Genomic DNA, 21,336 nt, shown 5'->3' on the forward strand with positions numbered 1-21,336 from the left:
CCATCATCCTTCCCTTCCTTTCTGTTACCATTGTACACCAGGGAGTATTCTCTAGGTTGGTTTTATGGATTGAATTATGTCCCCCCAAAATATCTATCAACTTGGCTAGGCCATGATTCCCAGTATTGTGTGCTTGTCCACCATTTTATCATCTGATGTGATTATCTTCTGTGTTGTAAATCCTACCTCTATGATGTTAATCAGGCAGGATTAGAGGCAGTTATGTTAACAAGGCAGGACTCAATCTACAAGATTAGGCTGTGTCTTAAATCAATCTCTTTGAGAGAGAAGTGAGCTGAGAGACATGGGGACCTCATACTATCAAGAAAGGAGCACCGAGAGCATAGTGCGTCCTTTGGACCCAGGATCCCTGCACTGAGAAGCTCCTCAACCAGGGGACGGTTGATGACAAGGACCTTCCTCCAGAGCCGACAAAGAGGGAAAGCCTTCCCCTGGAGCTGATGCCATGAATTTGGACTTCTAGCCTCCCAGACTATGAGAGAATAAACTTCATTTGTTAAAGCCATCCACTTATGGTATTTCTGTTATAGCAGCACTAGATAACTAAGACAGATGAGTATAAAGGATGAGTATAATGAGGCAAGGTTCAGACCCTCAAGGAGCTCAATTAATAGATGTAAAAGATGTGTAAACAGTAATTATAATACAACAGACATAGGTAATAGACAAATTAAATGCTATGCAGAAGAAAACTATAGGTAAAATCATGTCTGTCCCCCTCATTCATCCTAGAAGATCATAGAAAATCCATAGAGAGGCAAATATCAAGTTAATTCCAATGCAAATTTACTAGATTTACACACACACAATAATAATAACAAAAGCACCTGTGTCTTTTCTTATTTTTTTTCCAAAATAGAGATTGTTTTATTTATTTATTTTTGACCTTGAGGTTAAATTTTAGGAGTTGAAAATAAATACTCCTTCCATGAAAACATACTAAAACTAAAATTTTTCCAATGATTTCCCATGGGATATTTACCAGTACTCTCCCACCAAATCTACTTTTCAAGTAGTCTTTCTTATCCCAATAAATAGCCATCCCCTTCTTCCTTTTGCTCAGGCTAGAACTGTTTTTCTCTACTCTCTCAAACTCCGTATCTAGTCCATCAACAAATTCTGTTATCTCTACTTTTAAATGGCACCCAAAGTCTGACCATTTCTCCCCAAGTCCATGAATAAAAACCTAGTCTTAGTCACATACAACCCTACCCCGGATTATTACACTATCCTCTAACTGTTCTTTCTACTTCTGCCTTTGCACCCTATAGACTAACATATTTTTCAGGCCAATTTCATAATGTAGAAGTTAAGGTTTTGCAATGGTCAATAAGGTCCACCTGATTTGTTCCCTATTACTTCTCCACCTGTATCTCCTACTTCTCTCCCCCCGTCACTCTGCTCCAGCCACTCTCTCTTAGTTTCCTAGTGCTGCTAACAGAAATATCACAAATGGGTGGCTTTAAGAACAGAAATTTATTTTCTCACAGTTAAGGAGACTGTTGTTGTTGCTGTGTCCTGTCAAGTCGATTCCGGGAAATTATCTGAGCTATCTGATGACAAGGGATGCAGACGAATCTACAAGTCCAGGAATCCCAAAGTTTACCAGCCACTAAAAGCTATAAAATAGACAAGTCTATAAGTCCAAATTCAGGGTGTGGCTCTAGGGAGAGGTATTTGCCTATTTCAGCTTGTAGTAGCTGGCAATCCTTGGGGGTTCCTAGGCTTGCAGACTTGCCTGCCTCCCTTGTTATCAAGTAGATCAGATAGTTTCTGTCTTCCCCCTGTGTCTACTTCATTCTGTGTCTAATCCAGGGCTTTGAACCAATTCGGTCCTGTTCTTAGGTGATTCTCAGAATCACCTGGGGATCTTGTTAAACTGGAGTTTCTGATTCAGTAGATCTGTGGTGGAAAGGCAAATTCTCAGCAGGGGGTCGAACCAGAACGAACCAGTTCAAAACCCTGATCTAATCTGCTCTTTTTATAACTCAGAAGTGATTAGGTTTAGGAAATAGCCTACAATTATATGACCTCATTAACATAATGAGAAAAACTCTCTTCCCAAAAGGGATTACATCCACAGGTATAAAGGTTACGCTCTAACACACATTTTGAAGGGGTACCATTCAAACCATAACACACCCTGACCTCCTTGTTCCTCGAACACATATTTGCTCCTCATGGCCTTTGTATATGTTTTCATTTTGGCCTGGATTCTGTTCTCCCAGACATCTACATGAATCTCTCCCTTCTCTCCTTCAGGTTCCTCATATGTCTCCGTAGTGAAGCCTTCCCAGGAGGCACTATATAAAAGAGCACTCTCTTCCCCTTGCAGAGCTCCAATTCTTCCCTTACCCTGCTTTATCTTTTCCCTTAGGACCCATGACTATCTGACATTCTAGTTGCAGAACAAGAAAACAAGCAAGTTCACAAATAAATATAGAGAATTTCAGACAGTTTACGATAAGTTCCCTTCTTCGGTTCTGCTCACTTGTACCACAGGGCCATTCATAGCTATACTCACAAAACCCAGAGTTTAATAGGTGTTCAATAAATAATAAATGGATGAATGTAGACTGTATGTATATTTCTGTCAAAGCATATTCATTGAAAATAAATGATTGCCAATGAAGGGTAAGAACTTCATGTATACATATAAATATTCAAAATAATTATTCTCAGCTTGGCATAGTAGCTGTAGGTAATTTTTATAATAGGATTAGGACTAGCTCTTATAAAAAGTACAACCCATGAACCACGTAGATTGTAAAGATTGGTTTTCTGTGGGGCAGGTGAAATAAACCAAAGAAGGTAACATTTAACAAACTCATCTATAACCGTGTTTGTACTCATTAAATGACAGCTAATGTTAAACCAAGGGGTGACTTCACTCACATTTCTAATTAAGGGGTCTGTTTGTCTCCATCCATCAGCTGGCCATGATTGTGGACAAGACTGAAAGTGATTGCTTATTTATCGATCACCCTTAGTCTATTTTTACTGTTACTTCGCTCTGCATATAGAATGGGGGTAGTGAGATTAGGGTTTAAATTAAGATACGATTAAGTAAAGGGCTTTTTAAAACCGTATTCCTCCTTTTATGGTCCAAAACCTTTATAAACCTACCTTCCTGTGCATTACAAGAGAGGCTTCTACAGTTGAACATGTATCAATAGATTACTGCCAGACGTGATCTTAACTCTGTGTTCTGGCTACCATGATCATAATTTGACAGAGACTTCCAGGAGGCCATGCAGAGACATAAAGTTTACTGCCCTTCTTCCTCTCTACCCATTGTTGTCAAGTTAGGACAGAAAGCTGTCCCATAGGGTTTCCAAGGCTGTAATCTTTAAGGAAATGGAGCCCTGGTGGTACAGTAGTTAAGCATTAGGCTGCTAACCAAAATGTTGGCAGTTCAAATCCACCAGCCACTCCTTGGAAACCCTACAGGGCAGTCCTACTCTGTCCTGTAGGATCGCTATGAGTCGGAATTGACTGCACGACAATGGGTTTTTGGTTTAATCTTTAAGGAAGCAGGTTGTCATGTCTTTCTCCCATGGAGAAGCTGGTGGGTTCGACCACCAACCTTTTAGTGAGCAGCCAAGCACTTATCCACTGTACCACCAGGGCTTCTTCTTTTTCTCTAGGGACCTAATTCTTCCTGATTCCAAATAATGGGGAGAAACCAGAAGCCAGGAAAACAATGGTCGGTGAACCTTATATCTCTGATGAATCTTCTTGACACAACAACTCCACTCTATTACTTCTATTAAATCAATCACCTTGTGTGCTAGTTATATATAAATTCATTAATTATACGCAAATTTAGAGCTAATACAAAGGGAAAGGTACATAAGTACTGTTATCTTTTTTTGAAATAATGTTTTGCCTATGTCCCAGTATCTTCCTTTTGCAGAATAAAACAGTTTAATTCACTTTAAACATGTTAACATGCTTACTCATGTGTGTGTGTGTGTGTGTGAATGTGCATGTGTGTCAAGGATTGGAACAGAGACTACAGCAGGATAATAAATGAAAATATTGGTTTCTCTTTGTTCTCTCTCTCTTCCATCTCAAGAAGTTAACCAAAACCATGTCCAAAAAAGAAATGAGCAGGTATCCAGAGGAAAATCACCCATCCAAAATTGTGGTTCTGAAAATCTAGATTCATATAAGGGATTGAGATATATGGTCCCAATTGAACAGGAGATAGAGGTAAATTTCAAGAGAGTGGGGATGTGGGATCAGTCAGACTAATGAGAGATTTAATGAACGCCCTCAAAGACAGAAAATGGAGTGGCAGTTGTGGTTGCCAGCACTCTATTCTCTCACAGAGCTTCCAAATGGTGTCCTAGAACATTCTAGTTAAGTATCTGAAGAGGCCAGACACCAGACACAGAATCGTCCACCCTCTGCAAAGACCCCTGTTCCCAAGCAAGGCATGGCATAGTGGACCAGCTCCCTTACAAGTAACCATGTTCACAAGGCCATTAAGTTGTGGCCAAGATGGACTGATAACCAGGAGACTCTTTCAGAGTGTTGTGGACCGTGCTTGACCCTAGGGAATGGAAGTGGGGAGGGGTTGAATGCATAAGTTTACTGAGGTTGAATTTCTCAACAGTTAGGTCATTGGGGTACTACATAGTTTATAAAGAAAATGTTCTATATTCTACTTTGGTGAGTAGCATCTGGGGTCTTAAAAGCTTGTGAGCGGCCATCTAAGATACTCGACTGGTCTCACCCTGCAGACAGCAAGAGAGAATGAAGAAAACCAGAGACACAAGGGAAAGATTAGTCCATAGGACTAATGGACCACAACAACCACAGCCTCCACCAGACTGAGTCCAGTACAACTAGATGGTGCCCAGTTACCACTGCTGGCTGCTCTGACAGGGATCACAATAGAGGGCCCCGGGCAGAGCTGGAGAAAAATGTAGAACAAAATTCTAACTCACAAAAAAAGACCAGACTTACTGGTCTGACAGAGACTGGAGAAACCCTGAGGGTATGGCCCCTGGATACCCTTATAGCTCAGTAATGAAGTCACTCCGGAAGTTCACCTTTCAGCCAAAGATTAGACAGGCCCATAAAACAAAATGAGACTAATGGGGCACAACAGCCCAGGGGCAAGGACTAGAAGGCAGGAGGGGACAGGAAAGCTGGTAATGGGGAACCACAGGTCGAAAAGGGGAGGCTATTGACATGTTGTGGGGGTGGCAACCAATGTCACAAAACAATGTGTATTAATTTTTTAATGAGAAACTAATTTGCTCTGTAAATTTTCATCTAAAGCACAATTAAAAAAAAAAAGACATTAACCAAAACAACAAAATAAAATTTATCTTGAATTAATCTTACCTAGCAATGGCTTCGTGTTTATATGGAGGTAAATATTGTTCGCTTATCTTTATAGATGTGAAAAATCACATTCCAGGAGAAACTTTTGGAATCAAAGGTTAATAGGAGACTTACTTTAAAAAAGAGATAAGACTCATTTTAAAATGGTATTGGGAAAGCAAACAATCAGTTGAGTTTACAGCAAAAGCTACATTTGGCTTCAAATGACACCACAACGATAAGGATATATTTAATTGCATTTATTTCCTCAAAATATCCCTCCTAGAACATCACAAAATGACAAGAAACTTCTTTGTTATCTCTCTAATTAACAGATTGTGTGTGTGTGTGTACATCTCACTGATAAAACTTTTAACTCATCATACTCATTTTTATTGTTTGTGTGTGTGTGTAAGTGTGTTTAATTTACCACACAGATAATACCGTTTCATTGCTTTTTCTCTCTTCTCTATGTCTTCTTAAACATCTTCTATTCCCTTCAGATTTTTTCCTCTTTTCCTATCTTTAGCATACATTTAATGAACTGTACTATTGCCCAAAATTTATTTATTGTATTTCTTTAGTGCACTGATAAAGAATACTGGGGCTAAAAAGATTCACACTCCTGCCTTCAATGTGTACTTATTTTCTCTATCTGTAGAGTCTTGCTCTCCGTTGCTCCTTCTTTCAGAGTATACCAGTTAGTAGACATCTCTTCATAAAGCTTTCTTGATTCACTCTAGCTCAGAGTATTGCTTTCTCTGACTACCAACTGTCCATTCAGTTTTATGCCATTTAGCGACTATACAACATCTCTCAAATGACCGTGTAGGTTCCATGAGACCAAAGGATTCAATTTAATCTAATTTTGTGTCTCCTTCAAGCCTAGAATTCTGATGAAAGCCATGTAGAAATGTGCTCGATCTTGGTCAAATGACAGTTTTATCTTTTGGTATCACCAAGAGGCTTGAATTGAATTAATTAGCTTTCTATTAATTCCCATTATTTCCAAAAGAGAAGTGTCTAAACAAAACTTAGTCATGTATCCAAAGTCTTGACAAGAAAAAAGTTTAAGATAACATGAAAAAGATATTTCTCAAGTTCTCAAAATTAAAAATTAACACATACACATATATGTGTTTCTGTATTTATGTATACACACACATATAGACATATATAAATTTATCCTTAAATAGTTTTCTCTCTATCCTGATAGATATTTATTCATGTTCTGACACCCAGAATATGCCCAATTTTGGAATGAATGTATTTGAGATAATGGCGACTCTCCTGATCCAATTGTAATAGGTTTGGAGAAAACATTTATAACAAAAAAAAAACAAGTAAGTGAGCGTTCAACTGTTTCAGGGAATATATTTAAGAACAGACAGTCAGTGCCTCGTGCATTTAATTATTCCATATGGAATAATGGGGTACTCATAAGGGCAGGGAATAATGTCTATTTCCTATAAGGTAATGCCAACAATATATTCATAGAAGATAGGATATCAAACTATAACTTGTATTTAAGCACATTAGTTGTAATAAATAATACTTGGAAATGTCAATGTATAGTAAGTGCATATCTATTTAAATAGAGTATGAATACACAGATTTGTCTTTGTCATGTTTCTACACCATATTAAAATGACTCCTTGGTTTAATTCAAAGATTCAGAGTATTATGTTACTTATATTCTTTCAAAAATCTATTTACAATCTTGATGTGTCTGTTTGCTTGCTTGAAAGCTTATATGCTATTGTGTATTTTAAAATTTCAAAATCAAGAAAATTTTAATGAGGTGGGAATATATACAATAATTAAACCATAAACATCAATCTTTTAAGTCTTCTGAGAAGTGTGAATTCCTATTCTATGCATTTCTGAGTCCATTTTTCATTTATTTTTCTCATTTTTATTCTTTTTTTTATTATTTGTACTCTACCTAACTCAGAAAAATTTGAGGATTTAAAAAATATATCTTCCTATTTACCTTTATTGTTTTAAAGTTATGTAATATCAGTTTATTAATTATTAATTTGATAAGTAAGTGTAAATGAAATTTTATTAGTTAAAATTCAATAACTTACATTCTGGCCAATACACTAAACAGTGCCGGGCAAAATTCTGCTATCAAATGCCAGAAAGAATGGATGACTGCTAAAATATTTTATATATTAAATAATTTTGAACTTTCATGTCCAAGTGGATTGTTTTAGTTCATTCCCAAGATTTTTACAAAATGAGAGAGATCCACGGACAGTAATCCATATATATAAAGAGTACAGTATGTGTCAGGCATTATACCAGGAATTCTCCCATATATCAACTCATTTAAACCCCACAATAACATGCAAGGCAACCATTGTCACCACTTTGCCACTCTTAGACCCTTAGATGCAGGGACCACGTCTTCTTAGTTTTGTATTCCCATTATCTGGATTTGATTTATTAAGTAGGTATGCTATCTATATCTATTCATCTATTTATCTATGTATGTATGTATCTATCTATCTAATCATGAAGGAAAGATGAGAAAACTGACTCACAAAGCATTTGAATGATTTTTCCAAACCCAGAATTATTATGTCCAATCACAAAAATTATGTCTGAGCCCAAAAATCCACAGACACGTTCTTATGCTACACTCCTAATGCTAGTTTTCAAAGTAAGAATATCTTACTCTGTGTCCGTACATGATTATCCAGAATTGTGCTGGCTATAGTTCATGAGTTGAGTTGCAGTTGCAAAATAAGTAACTCTTACTAAGAGTATGGATTGATGCTACGGGGAAAAAAAAGGACACAAATGTCATCTTAAATTATTTTAAATATGCTCTAAGTGATAGGGGCTGAGTTATAATAGTTGTATAACTATATATATTTATATATAATATTATATATATATATAAATGGTTGCCATTTTTACTACTTTTAAGTATATAATTTAGTGCATGTTCAGATTTAGTGGCAAGAGGCAAGAAAAATGAATATGCTATATGAAAAGGTGGTATACAACTATACACGCGGCCCTGGTGGTACAGTGGTTAAGGGCTTGGCTGCTAACCAAAAGGTCGGCAGTTAGAACCGCCAGCTACTCCTTGGAAACCCTGTGGGGCAGTTCTACTCTGTCCTATAGGGTTGCTATGAATTGGAATCGACTCGAAGGCAACAGGTTTCGTTTTTTGCTTTGGTATATCTCTCTATATATTATACTCCTATATATGTGTATATATATCTACATATATATAAAACCTATATATATTATACACCTATATATGTGTATATGACTATACTATGTTACTATATATAGTGTTACGTATATATATAGTTATATACCAATATATGTATATTTATGTATAGGTATATAAGTATATATAGTTATAGAGTATATTTGTTTTTCTTCCACTAAATCTGAGCATGCACTGAATTATACACTTAAAAATGGTAAAACTGGAAAGGATTTTGCTATATATATTTTACCACAATTTGTTTTTTTAACCTGAACATCATAAAGACCAAGAGGGACAAAAAACGATCATTTTTGTAAAAATAAATATCACTCATATCCTCTCCTAATGTGTAATATATACTACCTACTTGATGGGAGTTTGCTGTTATAATTCTCTGATAATTTATGCCATTAAAGAAACACATGTTATCGAGAAGAACCAAAGATAATTTTATCAAATCAAACAATTTCTTTATAGTATATTCTACTGCTTCTTCCGTAAATAAAAGTCAAAATAATATTCCCAGATTCGAATGCTTAAAATAAAATTACAATATGACAGAAGCAACACAGGCATTTAAATTACATAGATATGAAGTCCATTTTAAAAATTCAGTAATATATTACATCTTAAAAGATAAGTAACAAAATATCCCTACCTTAGAAAATTGTGCATTTATCCATTTGGTGAATGTTTTCTTTTGAACATCCTCTCTTTCATCTGAAAGGTAAAAGAATATTTATAATTAAGAAACAATATTGCATAACATTCATATTTTACCACCAAAATAACTTTAAAGTACTATGTTGTAGTGTGATTTTATATTTAGCATATCAAATTAATTGACAAATGAAATAAAACATAGATGATGTTGGTATTGCACATCCAAACTAAAATGAAATCTAAAAAAATAATTGATATGGTCAAGTCTACAGTCATGCAAATATTTATAAAGTCATTATGGGAAATATAGCCTCATCTGAATAAATAGGATATTATGTATTCCTCTATAAAGAATAGTCTATCGTAATTAAAGGAAACTATTGTCTGTCATTTTTCCTGCAAAACTATTCCTGAATCTCTCCCCTTAGATCCTGATCTATGTAGAAATGATGGTTCTCTCCTTTGTGACAGCTACTTACTTTTTCCTGGGTCCCTAACACAGTCTTTCCCGTTTATAGGAAAATTGTCCTGATGATCAGGAGCATGACTTACTTATCTTTGCACCCCAGAACCTAGCATATGTTCTGCATAAATTAAGAGTGAAGCAAATATTTGATAAATAAATATATGAATGTTTTAGGGGAGTGGGAGGTCTTACAACAATAAAACCTCTAGTATTTCTTTTAATCTAAGAGTCAGGTAATTTTAAAAAATGCATATTATACTCTTCATTGGTTAAATATAAATATTCAAAGGAAAACTCTCCAATGACTTCTTCTACCAAGAGATTAGGATAGAGAAATATTAAGAAACAGCTTCCCAGAATGCATGCTTCTAAAAATTAACTTGTTTTTTAAAGTTGGAAATTAGTATTGAGTCAAATGGACAAAGAAATCATCAATCTTAATTTATTAGAATGTTTTTTCAAAGCCAAAAACCTCTTTGCATTACTGTAAATGTAATCATATTAATCAAGGTCTAATAAATGAGTGCATTGGAAAGGGTTTTAAAATTGAGAGATTTCATATTTTATTTACATGGGTCAAAACTCTTATTAAAATGCCCTGGAAAAATAACTTTATTTGTTCTCATATTACTTTTCAGTAGTAAATCTTCATTACTCCCCTCCAAAACAAATGATACAGAGTAAAGAATCACTTTCCCATAGTAAATGTATCCATGCACTAGGGATATCTGTTTATCTTTAAATCACATTATTAATCTATAAATAAATGCGCCCGAAACACTTAAAACTGTCTTCTTAGATGAGAGACTTCTTTAACATAACAAAATACTTCTCATGTGTGTTACCATTTTCTCACACTGATTCTGAGTGTAGTGTGAGAAACAGTTTGGGTGTAGTAAACCAAGTCTACACAGAAAAACAACAACAAAATAGTTACGGAAGGTTGTGTAGTTATGTTGGTGGTGTGTTTCCAGAGAAGATGGGGTCTTTGCTCAGACTTCCCTAGAACATCCATGTCTTCTATATGGAGATTACTATCTTTTCCTCCTTTTTCCCCCGTTGTCAAGTATTTGGCCACTTCCGAAAAGAGAGAAAACATGGCACCAGAGCATATAAGTAAACACCAGAACTCTGTCTGAAATTCAGTGGGGCAAACTCCACTTTCCAGGAGCCTTTATCCCTCATCTGGAAAATGTAGGCTGATGATTAGTTGATTTCTGTCTCTGCCATCTCTAAGATCTAAGGTAAATCATAACATCATTTAGGGCATTTTGTGAATGTTACACATGTGTTGATTGACTCATATAAGACATGATCATAATTAATGTTTGCTCAACTAAATTATTCCCACAAGCTACTATGTATATGGTCATTATCAGCATTACGCATAGAGCATCGGACAGACCATAGCTACAATATAAAAGTCTTTCTTTCGTTAGCCAGTATGAGTAAACATGAGGTCCCAGGGTGGCGCAAATTGTTTGTGCTCAACTACTAACTTAAAGGTTGGTGGTTGGAACCCATTCAGCAGCTCCATAGAAAAAAGGACTGGTGATCTACTTTCATTAAGATTACAGCCAAGAATACCCTATGAAGCAGTTCTGCTCTGTAACACATGGGGTAGCCATGAGTTGGAATAGTTTGGAGGACAACAGGATAGTGAATAAATAAAAGTACATAGTTGTTGCTGTTAGGTGCTATCAAGTCAGTTCCGACTCATAGCGACCCTATGTACAACAGAACTAAACACTGCCTGATCCTGCACCATCCTCACAATCGTTATGCTTGAGCCCATTGTTGCAGCCACTGTGTCAATGCATCTCGTTGAACATCTTCCTCTTTATCGCTGACCCTCTACTTTACCAAGCATGATGTCCTTCTCCAGGGACTGGTCCTTCCTGATAACATGTCCAAAGTTCATGAAATGAAGTCTTGTCATCCTCGCTTCTAAGGAGCATTCTGGCTGTACTTCTTCCAAGACAGATTTGTTCATTCTTCTGGCAGTCCATGGTATAGTCAATATTCTTCACCAACACCACAATTCAAAGGCATCAATTCTTCTTCAGTCTTCCTTATTCATTGTCCAGCTTTCGCATGCACGAGGGGACTGAAAACACCACGGCTTGGGTCAGGCACACCTTAGTCCTTAAAGTGACATCTTTGCTTTTAACACTTGAAAGAGATCTTTTGCAGCAGATTTGTCCAATGCAATACATCCTTTGATTTATTGATTGTTGCTTCCATGGGCACTGATTGTGAATTTAAGTAAAATGAAATCCTTGACAACTTCAATCATTTCTCTGTTTATCATGATGTTGCTTACTGGTCCAGTTGTGAGCATATTTGTTTTCTTTATGTTGAGGTGTAATCCATACCGAAGGCTGTAGTCTTTGATCTTCATCAGCAAGTGCTTCAAGCTTTCTTCACTTTCAGCAAGCAAGGTTGTGTCATCTGCATATCACAGGTTGTTAATGAGTCTTCCTCCAATCCTGATGCCTCGTTCTTCTTCATAGAGTCCAGCTTCTTGGATTATCTGCTCAGCATACGGACTGAATAAGTATGGTGAAAGGATACAACCCAGACACATACCTTTCCTGACTTTAAACTACGCAGTATCCCTTTGTTCTGTTTGAACGACTGCCTCTTGGTCTATGTACAGGTTCCTCATGAGCACGATTAAGTGTTCTGGAATTCCCATTCTTCATAATGTTATCCATAATTTGTTATGATCCACTCTGCTGAATGTCTTTGACACAGGTAAACATCTCTCTGGTATTCTCTGTTTTCAACCATGATCCATCAATTATATCCCTTGTTCCACACGTTCTTCTGAATCCAGCTTTAATTTCTGACAGTTCCCTGTCAATATACTGCTACAACCACTTTTGAATGATCTTCAGCAAAATTTTACTTGTATATGATATTAATGACAGTGTTTAAACCTAACTAGCCTATTTTACATCAGTAAATTCAATATTACGCTCTTTATAATAATAAAAACGGAAACAACATTGCAAATGATCAAAAAGTAACCATTTTTCACTGACTTACTATAGAAAAACTGGTCTATACCTCTACTTCTCAATGGTCTATACATACATTTCTAGAAGTAAATTACCTTTTTTGCAGTTGCACTTAATTTTCCCTGAATGTACACACATCCTATCTATCAGAAACCAGAGAAAAAATGAGTCATTTGAAAGCATACATTCAGAGGTTTTTCAAACATATACGCCACCTCCAAAAGCAGAATAGGAGACCATTTGAAGAGATTTGTTCTAAATGTTTTTCAGTGAAAGGTGGATGAACCAAAACCCACTGCCAACCACTCAATTCCACCTCAGCAACCCTATAGCTTAGAGTAGAACTGCCCCATAGGGTTTCCAAGTCTGTAAATCTTTACAGAAGCAGACTGCCACATCTTTCTCCAGCAGAGCGGCTAGTAAGTTTTCTCTCACAGAGTGGCCGGTGGGTTCAAACTGCCGACCTTTCGGTTAGCAACCAAGCGCTTTAAACACTGAGCTACTAAGGCTCCCCGAAAAGTGAGTAGTAAAGTAATATTTTTATTCTTTTCAATTATGTGTACAAAGAGTGATTTTTAGATAGGATTTCAAAGCAGCAGAGAAACTGTGACATTATGTGCAAAATGTTATGTTACCTACTGCTAAAATAGCACTAAAAGTAAGCTTCATCATATAAACATCTTCACTAGATGTTCTCTTTCCCTCTATTGCTTTTAGTGCAAGGAAAATACAACTTCTATGAATTATCTGCTGTTTTATTTGGTGTGATAGCATGTATTTTCTTTAACATGAAAAATATTAATATAACTATTACTGTTTCTATAAAACATACAACAATTATCTGTGCCTCATCATTCACAATGCTGCTTTACATATATCCTCTCAATCAATCCATACATAATTTATTATTTTATACATTCAAAAAAAAAACAAGCTCAGAATGAAAAAAAAAACTAGTAATAGGGATTGGGACTTGATGTAGACTGAATCAAATTCCATGTCTTTGTGCATTGACCAGAGCTCTCTTGTTCACATTACTATTGCATAATTAATAATATGGAATGCTATAGTGTAATCAGAGTCACAAAAGCTGGACATATTAACTCAAATGAAAAATACCCATGAATTCAGAACCTTTACTTTGCACTCCTGGGTGATACAATGGGTTAAGCGGAACACTACTAACGAAAAGGTTTGTGGTTTGAATCCACCCAATTGCACCTAAGAAGAAGGACCCAGGGATCTGCTTCCAAAACATTACCGCCTTGAACCCTATGTAGTGCAGTTCTCTTCTGCACACATGGGGCCTCCATGATTCGGAATTGATTCTATGGCAACTGATTGTATTTTTTTGTTGTTGTTGTTGTTTTGAACCACCCACGGGGTGCCATTTACATCGCATTCTATGTGAATGACATCCTGGAATTTTACAATGTACAACCTGCATTTCTGCATGAATTTATCCAGAGTTGAATACTGAACCTTGCTTATGATGTTCGATGATTAGATTGTTCATGTTTTAAATAATAATGCTATGACATGTACTAATTAATGTTTGGTGTTTCAGTTTTATCAATATTATAGGGATATTTTAATATTAATATTTTAAATATAAAAAATCAATAATTTTCATGTCTACACATTACCATTACCATAAATATACATTGTACACAGCCACAATATCATTCTGTGTTTTTCATTAAACACTTTATCATAAATATCATATAGGCAACCATTTCTTTTTGTTTACTATTAGAGATTATACCACAATGAACATTTTCACGTGTTCTCAATCAGCTTCTGGGTTATAAGTTGCCTTCGGATAAATTATTACATCAAAGTTGTAATAATATGTATGGCTTTTGCTAAATGTTGTCATATTGTTTTCCCAATGGTTGTAGTATTATTTTTAGTGATACCAGAAAGAATAAGGATAGGAGTTTTGGGATTATCATCTCAGTAGCAGGTATGCTGTTGATAGGCGTTTTGTTGTGTTTGTCTTTTGAGCTATTGCTGCTTTATTAAATGTAAGGAGATAGTTGAAGTTTGCTTCAATTTAAATTTGTTTGATTACTAATGAAGTAGAACATGTTTCATGTATCCGTTTATTCTGTGTGTTTCTCCTTCTGTCAAAATACTTGCTTATATCTTCTGCTCATGTATCTATTGGGTCCTGGATATTTTAAAATTAGTTGGAATGAGATTGTTACATATCAGTAGTTCTTAAACATAAGTCATGGATCCCATTTGATTATCTGATGAAAGTAATGAATGTTTTCTCCCCCCCCAAAAAAAAAATACCCAGAAATATCTGCAGACAGTCTCAGGGGTTCCCTGACCTCCCTGAAGCAGATTCATATGTCCATGAAAACCAAGTTAAGAGTCACTATCGTAAATGAAGCTACTTATTCTTTGTCATTGAGTGAACATATTTTTCCAAGTGGTCATTCATATTCCCTTTAATTTTCAATTCATTTTTATGATACTGAATGTTATACTTAAATACATCAGTATCTATCCATTTTCATTGTTACTTCTCATATTGCTTACAAGTTGACAATATTATGCATCATCAATTGTAAACCCATAGTTAACCTGTAAACCAAAGTCATTGCCTTCTAGTCAATTCCAACTCACAGTAACCCTATAGAACACAGCAGAACTTCCCCATAGTGTTTTCAAAGCTGTAATCTTTATGGGAGCAGACTATCACATCTTTCTCCTGTGGAGTGGCTGGTGGTTTCGAACTGCCGACTTTTGAGTTAGCAACCGAGCACTGAGAAATAAGGGCTCCTTTACATACACATTAAATTATTATAGAGACTATTTCAGTACTTTAACTAAATACATAGTATGCAGATACATATTCTGTAAAAACAAAAACAAAAACTGTTGCTGTCAAGTCAATTCCAACTTATAGCAACCCTATAGGACAGAGTAGAACTGCTCCATAGATTTTCCAAAGAGTGTCTGGTGAATTTAAACTGCTGACCTTCTGGTTAGCAGACGTAGCTCTTAACCATTATGCCACCAGGGTTTCCATATTCTATAGTAAAAGACATTAATGTAAAATTAGCAGCAAAGAGGATGAGAAAAGGATAAAGTGAAATCTGTTCGACTAGGAAATGATTACCTACATGTTCTTGTTTAGTCCTTTCAAGTAGCACATACTCTATTATATTTCATTTCCTCTGGGGTTTGTTTATAACCGATTTTCTGTTACTAATAAAAATATGCATGAGTATATTCATGTGAGAGCCAAGGAAGAAGATCGCTCTTAGAAAATTTTACTTGAGAACTGTTCCCTGGAGATGTTAAGTAGTGAAGAAATACTACTTCATAAATTGCAAAAAGTGACCAACATTTTATTTTATTCTCTCTAAGGGAAAACCCATATAAAACTGGCTTTCTATTATGACATAAAAATAGTATTTTCTCTCAGAATTAATTAACCCTTTCTAATAAAGTTACTTTGTTTTCACTGAATTTTGTCCTCATATTTTCTAAGATTAGTACAATGACCTTTTGCCCTGTAATTAACTTTCATATTCCTGAGCCCCTCAGTCCTCTATAAATGTGGGATAATTAAATTCTGACATCCATGATTTAGAAGAGCAAGTTGCTGCAGGAAAGCGATTGTGGGCAAACTGCGAGAACATGGATCAGGGTAACTGGTGTCCAGTTCTAGTGCAAGACTTATTAGACTGGTGACTTGAAAATTGCCAGGCCTCAGTCTCTTTGTCTCTAAAATGAGGATATTAATTGCTTTCTAACTCATTGAGCTGTTGTTAGGATATAATAAAACATTTGCTTATGAATACTAGCCACTGCACGAAACCAAAGAAAAACAAATCATTGCCACAGAGTCAATTCTGACTCATAGTGACCCTATAGGACAGAGTAGAACTGACCCATAGGGTTTCCAAGGAGCACCTGGTGGATTGGAACTGCTGACCTTTTGATTAGCAGCCATAGCACTTAACCACTACGCCACCAGGGTTTCTGCCACTGTGCTAGTTACTGGAAATATAAAGATGACTCAGTCCTTACCTAAAGTTTACAGCCTGGTAGAAAATAGACACATGACCTAGAAATATTAAATAAACACTTTGGTACAAGCAAGGATAAGGATATTAAGTGGTATTACAGGAGCACAGAGGAAGGATTATGTAAACACATGGATATTAAGGAAAATATTTTGAAGAAGGGGATGTCGGATGGGCTGTGTCTAGAAGATGTGTGAAAAGAACCAAAAAACCAAACCCACTGCCATCAAGTCGATTCTGATTCACAGCGACCCTATGAGACAGAGAAGAGCTGCCCCATAGGGTTTCCAAGGAGCAGGCTGGTGGATTCGAACTGCTGACCTTTTGGTTAGCTGACGAGCCCTTAACCACTGTGCTACCAGGACTCCGTGTGAAAAGAAGGAAGGGGGAAAAAGGTGAGAAGGGAAACATGATTCCTGATGAGGAGATAGTAAGAGCAAAGTCTAGGAGATAAACCAAAAGTGCATGTTCGTTATTATATGCAATTCAATTTTGTTGCACTCTAAAATGTGAAGAAGGGCTCCACAATATGGCAGTTGAGTACCTCTATTCCCCCCTCCATAACAACTAAAGGAAAAAGAAGCAAAATAAAATGTGAAGGGGGTGGTATGGGATCAACCTGCAGTAACAATTGGGAGTGAGATCATGTTTTCTATGAGATGGCTCCTTATATGCAATCATAAGTGAAAGCACTTATAAACTAGAAAATAATTCATATGAACACAAAGAATTATCCTCCTTACACAAGAGAGTCATCCATAAGCTGTGTCAGAAAAACTTTTCAAAAAATGATGATTCCTTGGGTGCTACTTACTATGTTAACAGAAGGCTCTCACCACTTAAATTACACAGAAAATATAATTCTAGGAGTAAATAGGAATATTAAAGTTGATGACAGTTTAGAAAATACACACAGTGAAGAAGTACAAAGTGTTATGAAGCTATTTCACTTAAAGAGAGGACTATGAAGTAATACTGAAGAGATATTAGGGACTCTCTATTCACTGCTTCCACCAAAACTGAGAAAAGAGGAAATGAGATATATGGAAGATTAATGGTAAACATTAGATAAGGTTATGTGATACAGCGAAGCATTATGAAAGAAGACCTGAAATTCAGGATGCATTCATAAAATGGATTTACCATGTTATTAATGCTTCAAAGTGGCCATACAGAGTGGAGGAGGTTAGAATGGAAAATAGCAAGAAAAATGCTTTCTGTTAAATCTAAGTAATATCCTTTGATCATAGAATTATAGAATTCTAGGGCTGACGGTGACATAAGTGGTCATTTTATAATGAGATGGCCCAAAATAATTAACTTATTGCACAGAGAACAAAAAAAAAAAAAAACCGTTGCAAAGAGGTTTCCCCACTTCCCATTCACTCTACAATCAATGCGTTGCAGTTTTCACTGCTTGCTATCCTATAAAAGTTGTTTTTCATAACATCACCTATATCCTTTCTAATTTACAAGACAGTGACTGTCTTGATTACAACTGTATTTCCAGCACCTAACGTAGAATGTGTTACATAGTACATAAAAAAACAAGAACCAACCCAACAAGTCAAATCTGACTCATAGCGACCCTATAGGACAGAGTAGAACTGCCCCATAGGGCTTCCAAAGAGCAGCTGGTGGATTTGAACTACCAACCTTTTGGTTAGTAGCCAAATGCTTAACCACTGCGTCACCAGTTGCAGTGCTTAATAAAGGGGATTTAAGTTAATGAATTGACTCAATGGCAAAGGGTTGAGTTAATGAAGACCAAATTTACATTTCAGTCCTTGTCATGGATTGAATTGTGTTCCCCCAAAATATGTATCAACTTGGTTAGGTCATGATTCCCAGTGTTGTGTGGTTGTCCTCCATTTTGTGATTGATATAATTTTCCCACGTGCCGTAAATCCTAATCTCTGCCTGTGGTTAATGAGGCAAGATTAGATTATGTTAAAGAGCATTAGGGTGGGATGTAACAGCCTTGTTCAGGTCATATCCCTGATCCAATGTGATGGGCGTTTTCCTGGGGTGTGGCCTATACCACCTTTTATCTTACAAGAGATAAAAGGAAAGGGAAGTGAGCAGAGAGTTGGGGGACCTCATACCACCAAGAAAGCAGTGCCAGGAGCAGAGCACATCCTTTGGACCCAGGGTTCCTGCACAGGGAAGCTCCTAGTCCAGGGAAAGATTGATGAGAAGGACCTTCCCCAGAGCTGACAGAGAGAGAAAGCCTTGCCCTAGAGCTGATGCCCTGAATTTGGACATCTAGCCTACTAGACGGTGAGAGAATAAACTTCTGTTTGTTAAAGCCATCCACTTGTGGTGTTTCTGTTATAGCAGCACTAGATGACTAAGACAGTCCTCCTCTCATTTTTTTTTCCTCTGAAGACATTAATTCTATTGATCTGAGATAGGAAGAATAATGGTCAGCCAAAGATTTCCATATCCTAATCCCAGAACCTGTGAATAAATTAAGATACATGGGAATGGGGAATTAAGTTTGTAGATGGAATTAAGATTTTTAATCATCTGACTTTAGATAAGGAGATTATTCTACATTTATCTGGGTGAGCCCAATGTAATCACAAGGGTCCTTAAAAGGGGAAGAGGGTAGCAAAAGAGGGAGATCCAGAGAGATAACAGTGTGAAAAGAACTTGGCCAGATACTGCTGCCTTTGAAGATGGAGGAATGAGGCCACGAGCCAAGGAATGTGGGCAGCTTTTAGAAACTGGAATAAACAAAGAAAGGGAGTCTCTTCTAGAGACTTCATAAAGGAACACAGCCCTGCCTACATCTTGATTTTAGCCCAGTGAGGCCCATGTCAGACTTCTGATCTGCAGAATTGTTACATAATAAATGTGTATTGTTTTAAGCCACTAAGTCTGTGGTAATCTGTTATAGCAGAAACAGGAAACTAATATATGACCTTTCTTCTTTAAGGCTATTTAGTCAAACAACAAATATTAGTCAGGTACTTACTAACATCTGTCACCTACTAGGTACAAGTAATACAACTGTGAAGAAGACAATGTTTCTATAATTTTTCTCTTTATAGCATAGTGGGGAAAAGAGACAAAAATAATAGAGACACTGATATAGAGGTAGATATGAGTTTCCTGATAAAGAAAGCGCAGGATTCTGCCAAAAGCACACAGGAAGGAAACTAACTTGAAATACCCAGCACTTCTTTGATGAAGTGACACTAAGCTGAGGTCTGAAAGTTGATTAAGTGGCAGAGAGGCAAACAGAGTGGAAAAGAGAACTCCAGACAATAAAAAGAGCAGGTGCAGTTGTCAGGATGTGTGAGAAAGGGCATTATCCTTTCAAGTAATTACAAAAAAAGAAAGAGGATAAAAGGTGGCAGAGATGACTTTAGAAAAAAGAGAAATAATTATCAGCCATATTATGAAGGGCCTTAGCCAGGGGGCAGTTAGAAACCAAAACAGAATTTTAAGTAAGGGAATGGCAATACCAGGTTTGCATTTTAGAAATATATTTCACGTTATGAAGAATATGTTGGGAAAGGTTAAGTCTGGAAACAAGGAGACCAATTAGCAGGTTATAGCTATAATCCAGGTGAGAAGTGATAATAGGCTGTACTAGTAAATGGCAGTGAAAATGGAGAGAAGTGAATGTATACAAAATATAATTAATAGGTATTATAATATCTGCTTCTGAAAGGTCACAGCCATGAAAACCCTATGAAGTACAGTTCTACTCTGAAACACATGGTGTTGCCATGCGTCGAAATAGGCTTGATGGCAACTGGTATGATAGAAAAGCCAAAACTCACTGCTGTCAAGTTGATTCTGACTCATAGCAACCCTATAGGATAGGGTAGAACTTCCCTATAGGGTTTTCCAAGCTGTAATCTTCATGGAAGAAGACTGCCACATATTTCTCCCACGGAGCAGCTGGTGGGTTTGAACGGCCAATATTTCAGTTAGCAGCCGAGCACTAAATCACTGTGCCACCAGGGCTCCTTGGTATGATAGGAACCAGTTATTAATTAGATGTGGACGCAGGGGATTTGGGAAAGGGCCAATTATACTACAGCTAATCATACTACTCAGGTTTGTGGCTAGAGATCCCAGAAAGAAGAGGACCTGTTTGTATGTCTACAACGAGGGAGTGCAGGAACTGTGAAATATTGAGTTTTGGGTGTTTTGAGACAAGATGAAGCATATGTGAAGTAGGCAGTTGGAAATAGGAGCTGGAAACTCAAGGGATGATCAGTTTAAAATAAAGATTTAGGAGATATAAGCAAATAGGTAATAAGTGAAGCCTCTATAGTAAATGATATTACTAGGAAGAGTGCATGAACTTTCCAATCTGAAATATCGCTGTATCTTAGTTCTCCTTACAACACAAGGATTCCTTGGACATCTGTTTCACTGACTTATTTTCCATTAACCCTGGAAATATTGACATTCTCACAGGGCCCTATCTATCCTTTTTCTCTTCTTTTCTAGGTCTACTATGTTTATTATTCCTAAGCAAAGTGACCTCCCACCTCAATAGCTACTACATATTGATATTGATGGTAC

General features: G+C 36.5%; 1 protein-coding gene across 1 annotated transcript in view; it reads right to left on the bottom strand.

Annotated features, from left to right (window-relative positions):
* Positions 1–21,336, bottom strand: part of DMD (dystrophin) — a 2,372,918-nt gene that overhangs the window by 2,030,109 nt on the left and 321,473 nt on the right. Inside the window, exon 2 of the mRNA XM_004386236.2 lies at positions 9,249–9,310. Coding sequence (XP_004386293.1) covers positions 9,249–9,310 — 62 coding nt within the window. The remainder of the gene's footprint in view (positions 1–9,248; positions 9,311–21,336) is intronic.

This window comes from Trichechus manatus, unplaced genomic scaffold (assembly GCF_000243295.1).
Source record: "Trichechus manatus latirostris isolate Lorelei unplaced genomic scaffold, TriManLat1.0 scaffold00159, whole genome shotgun sequence".
Lineage (NCBI taxonomy): Eukaryota > Metazoa > Chordata > Mammalia > Sirenia > Trichechidae > Trichechus > Trichechus manatus.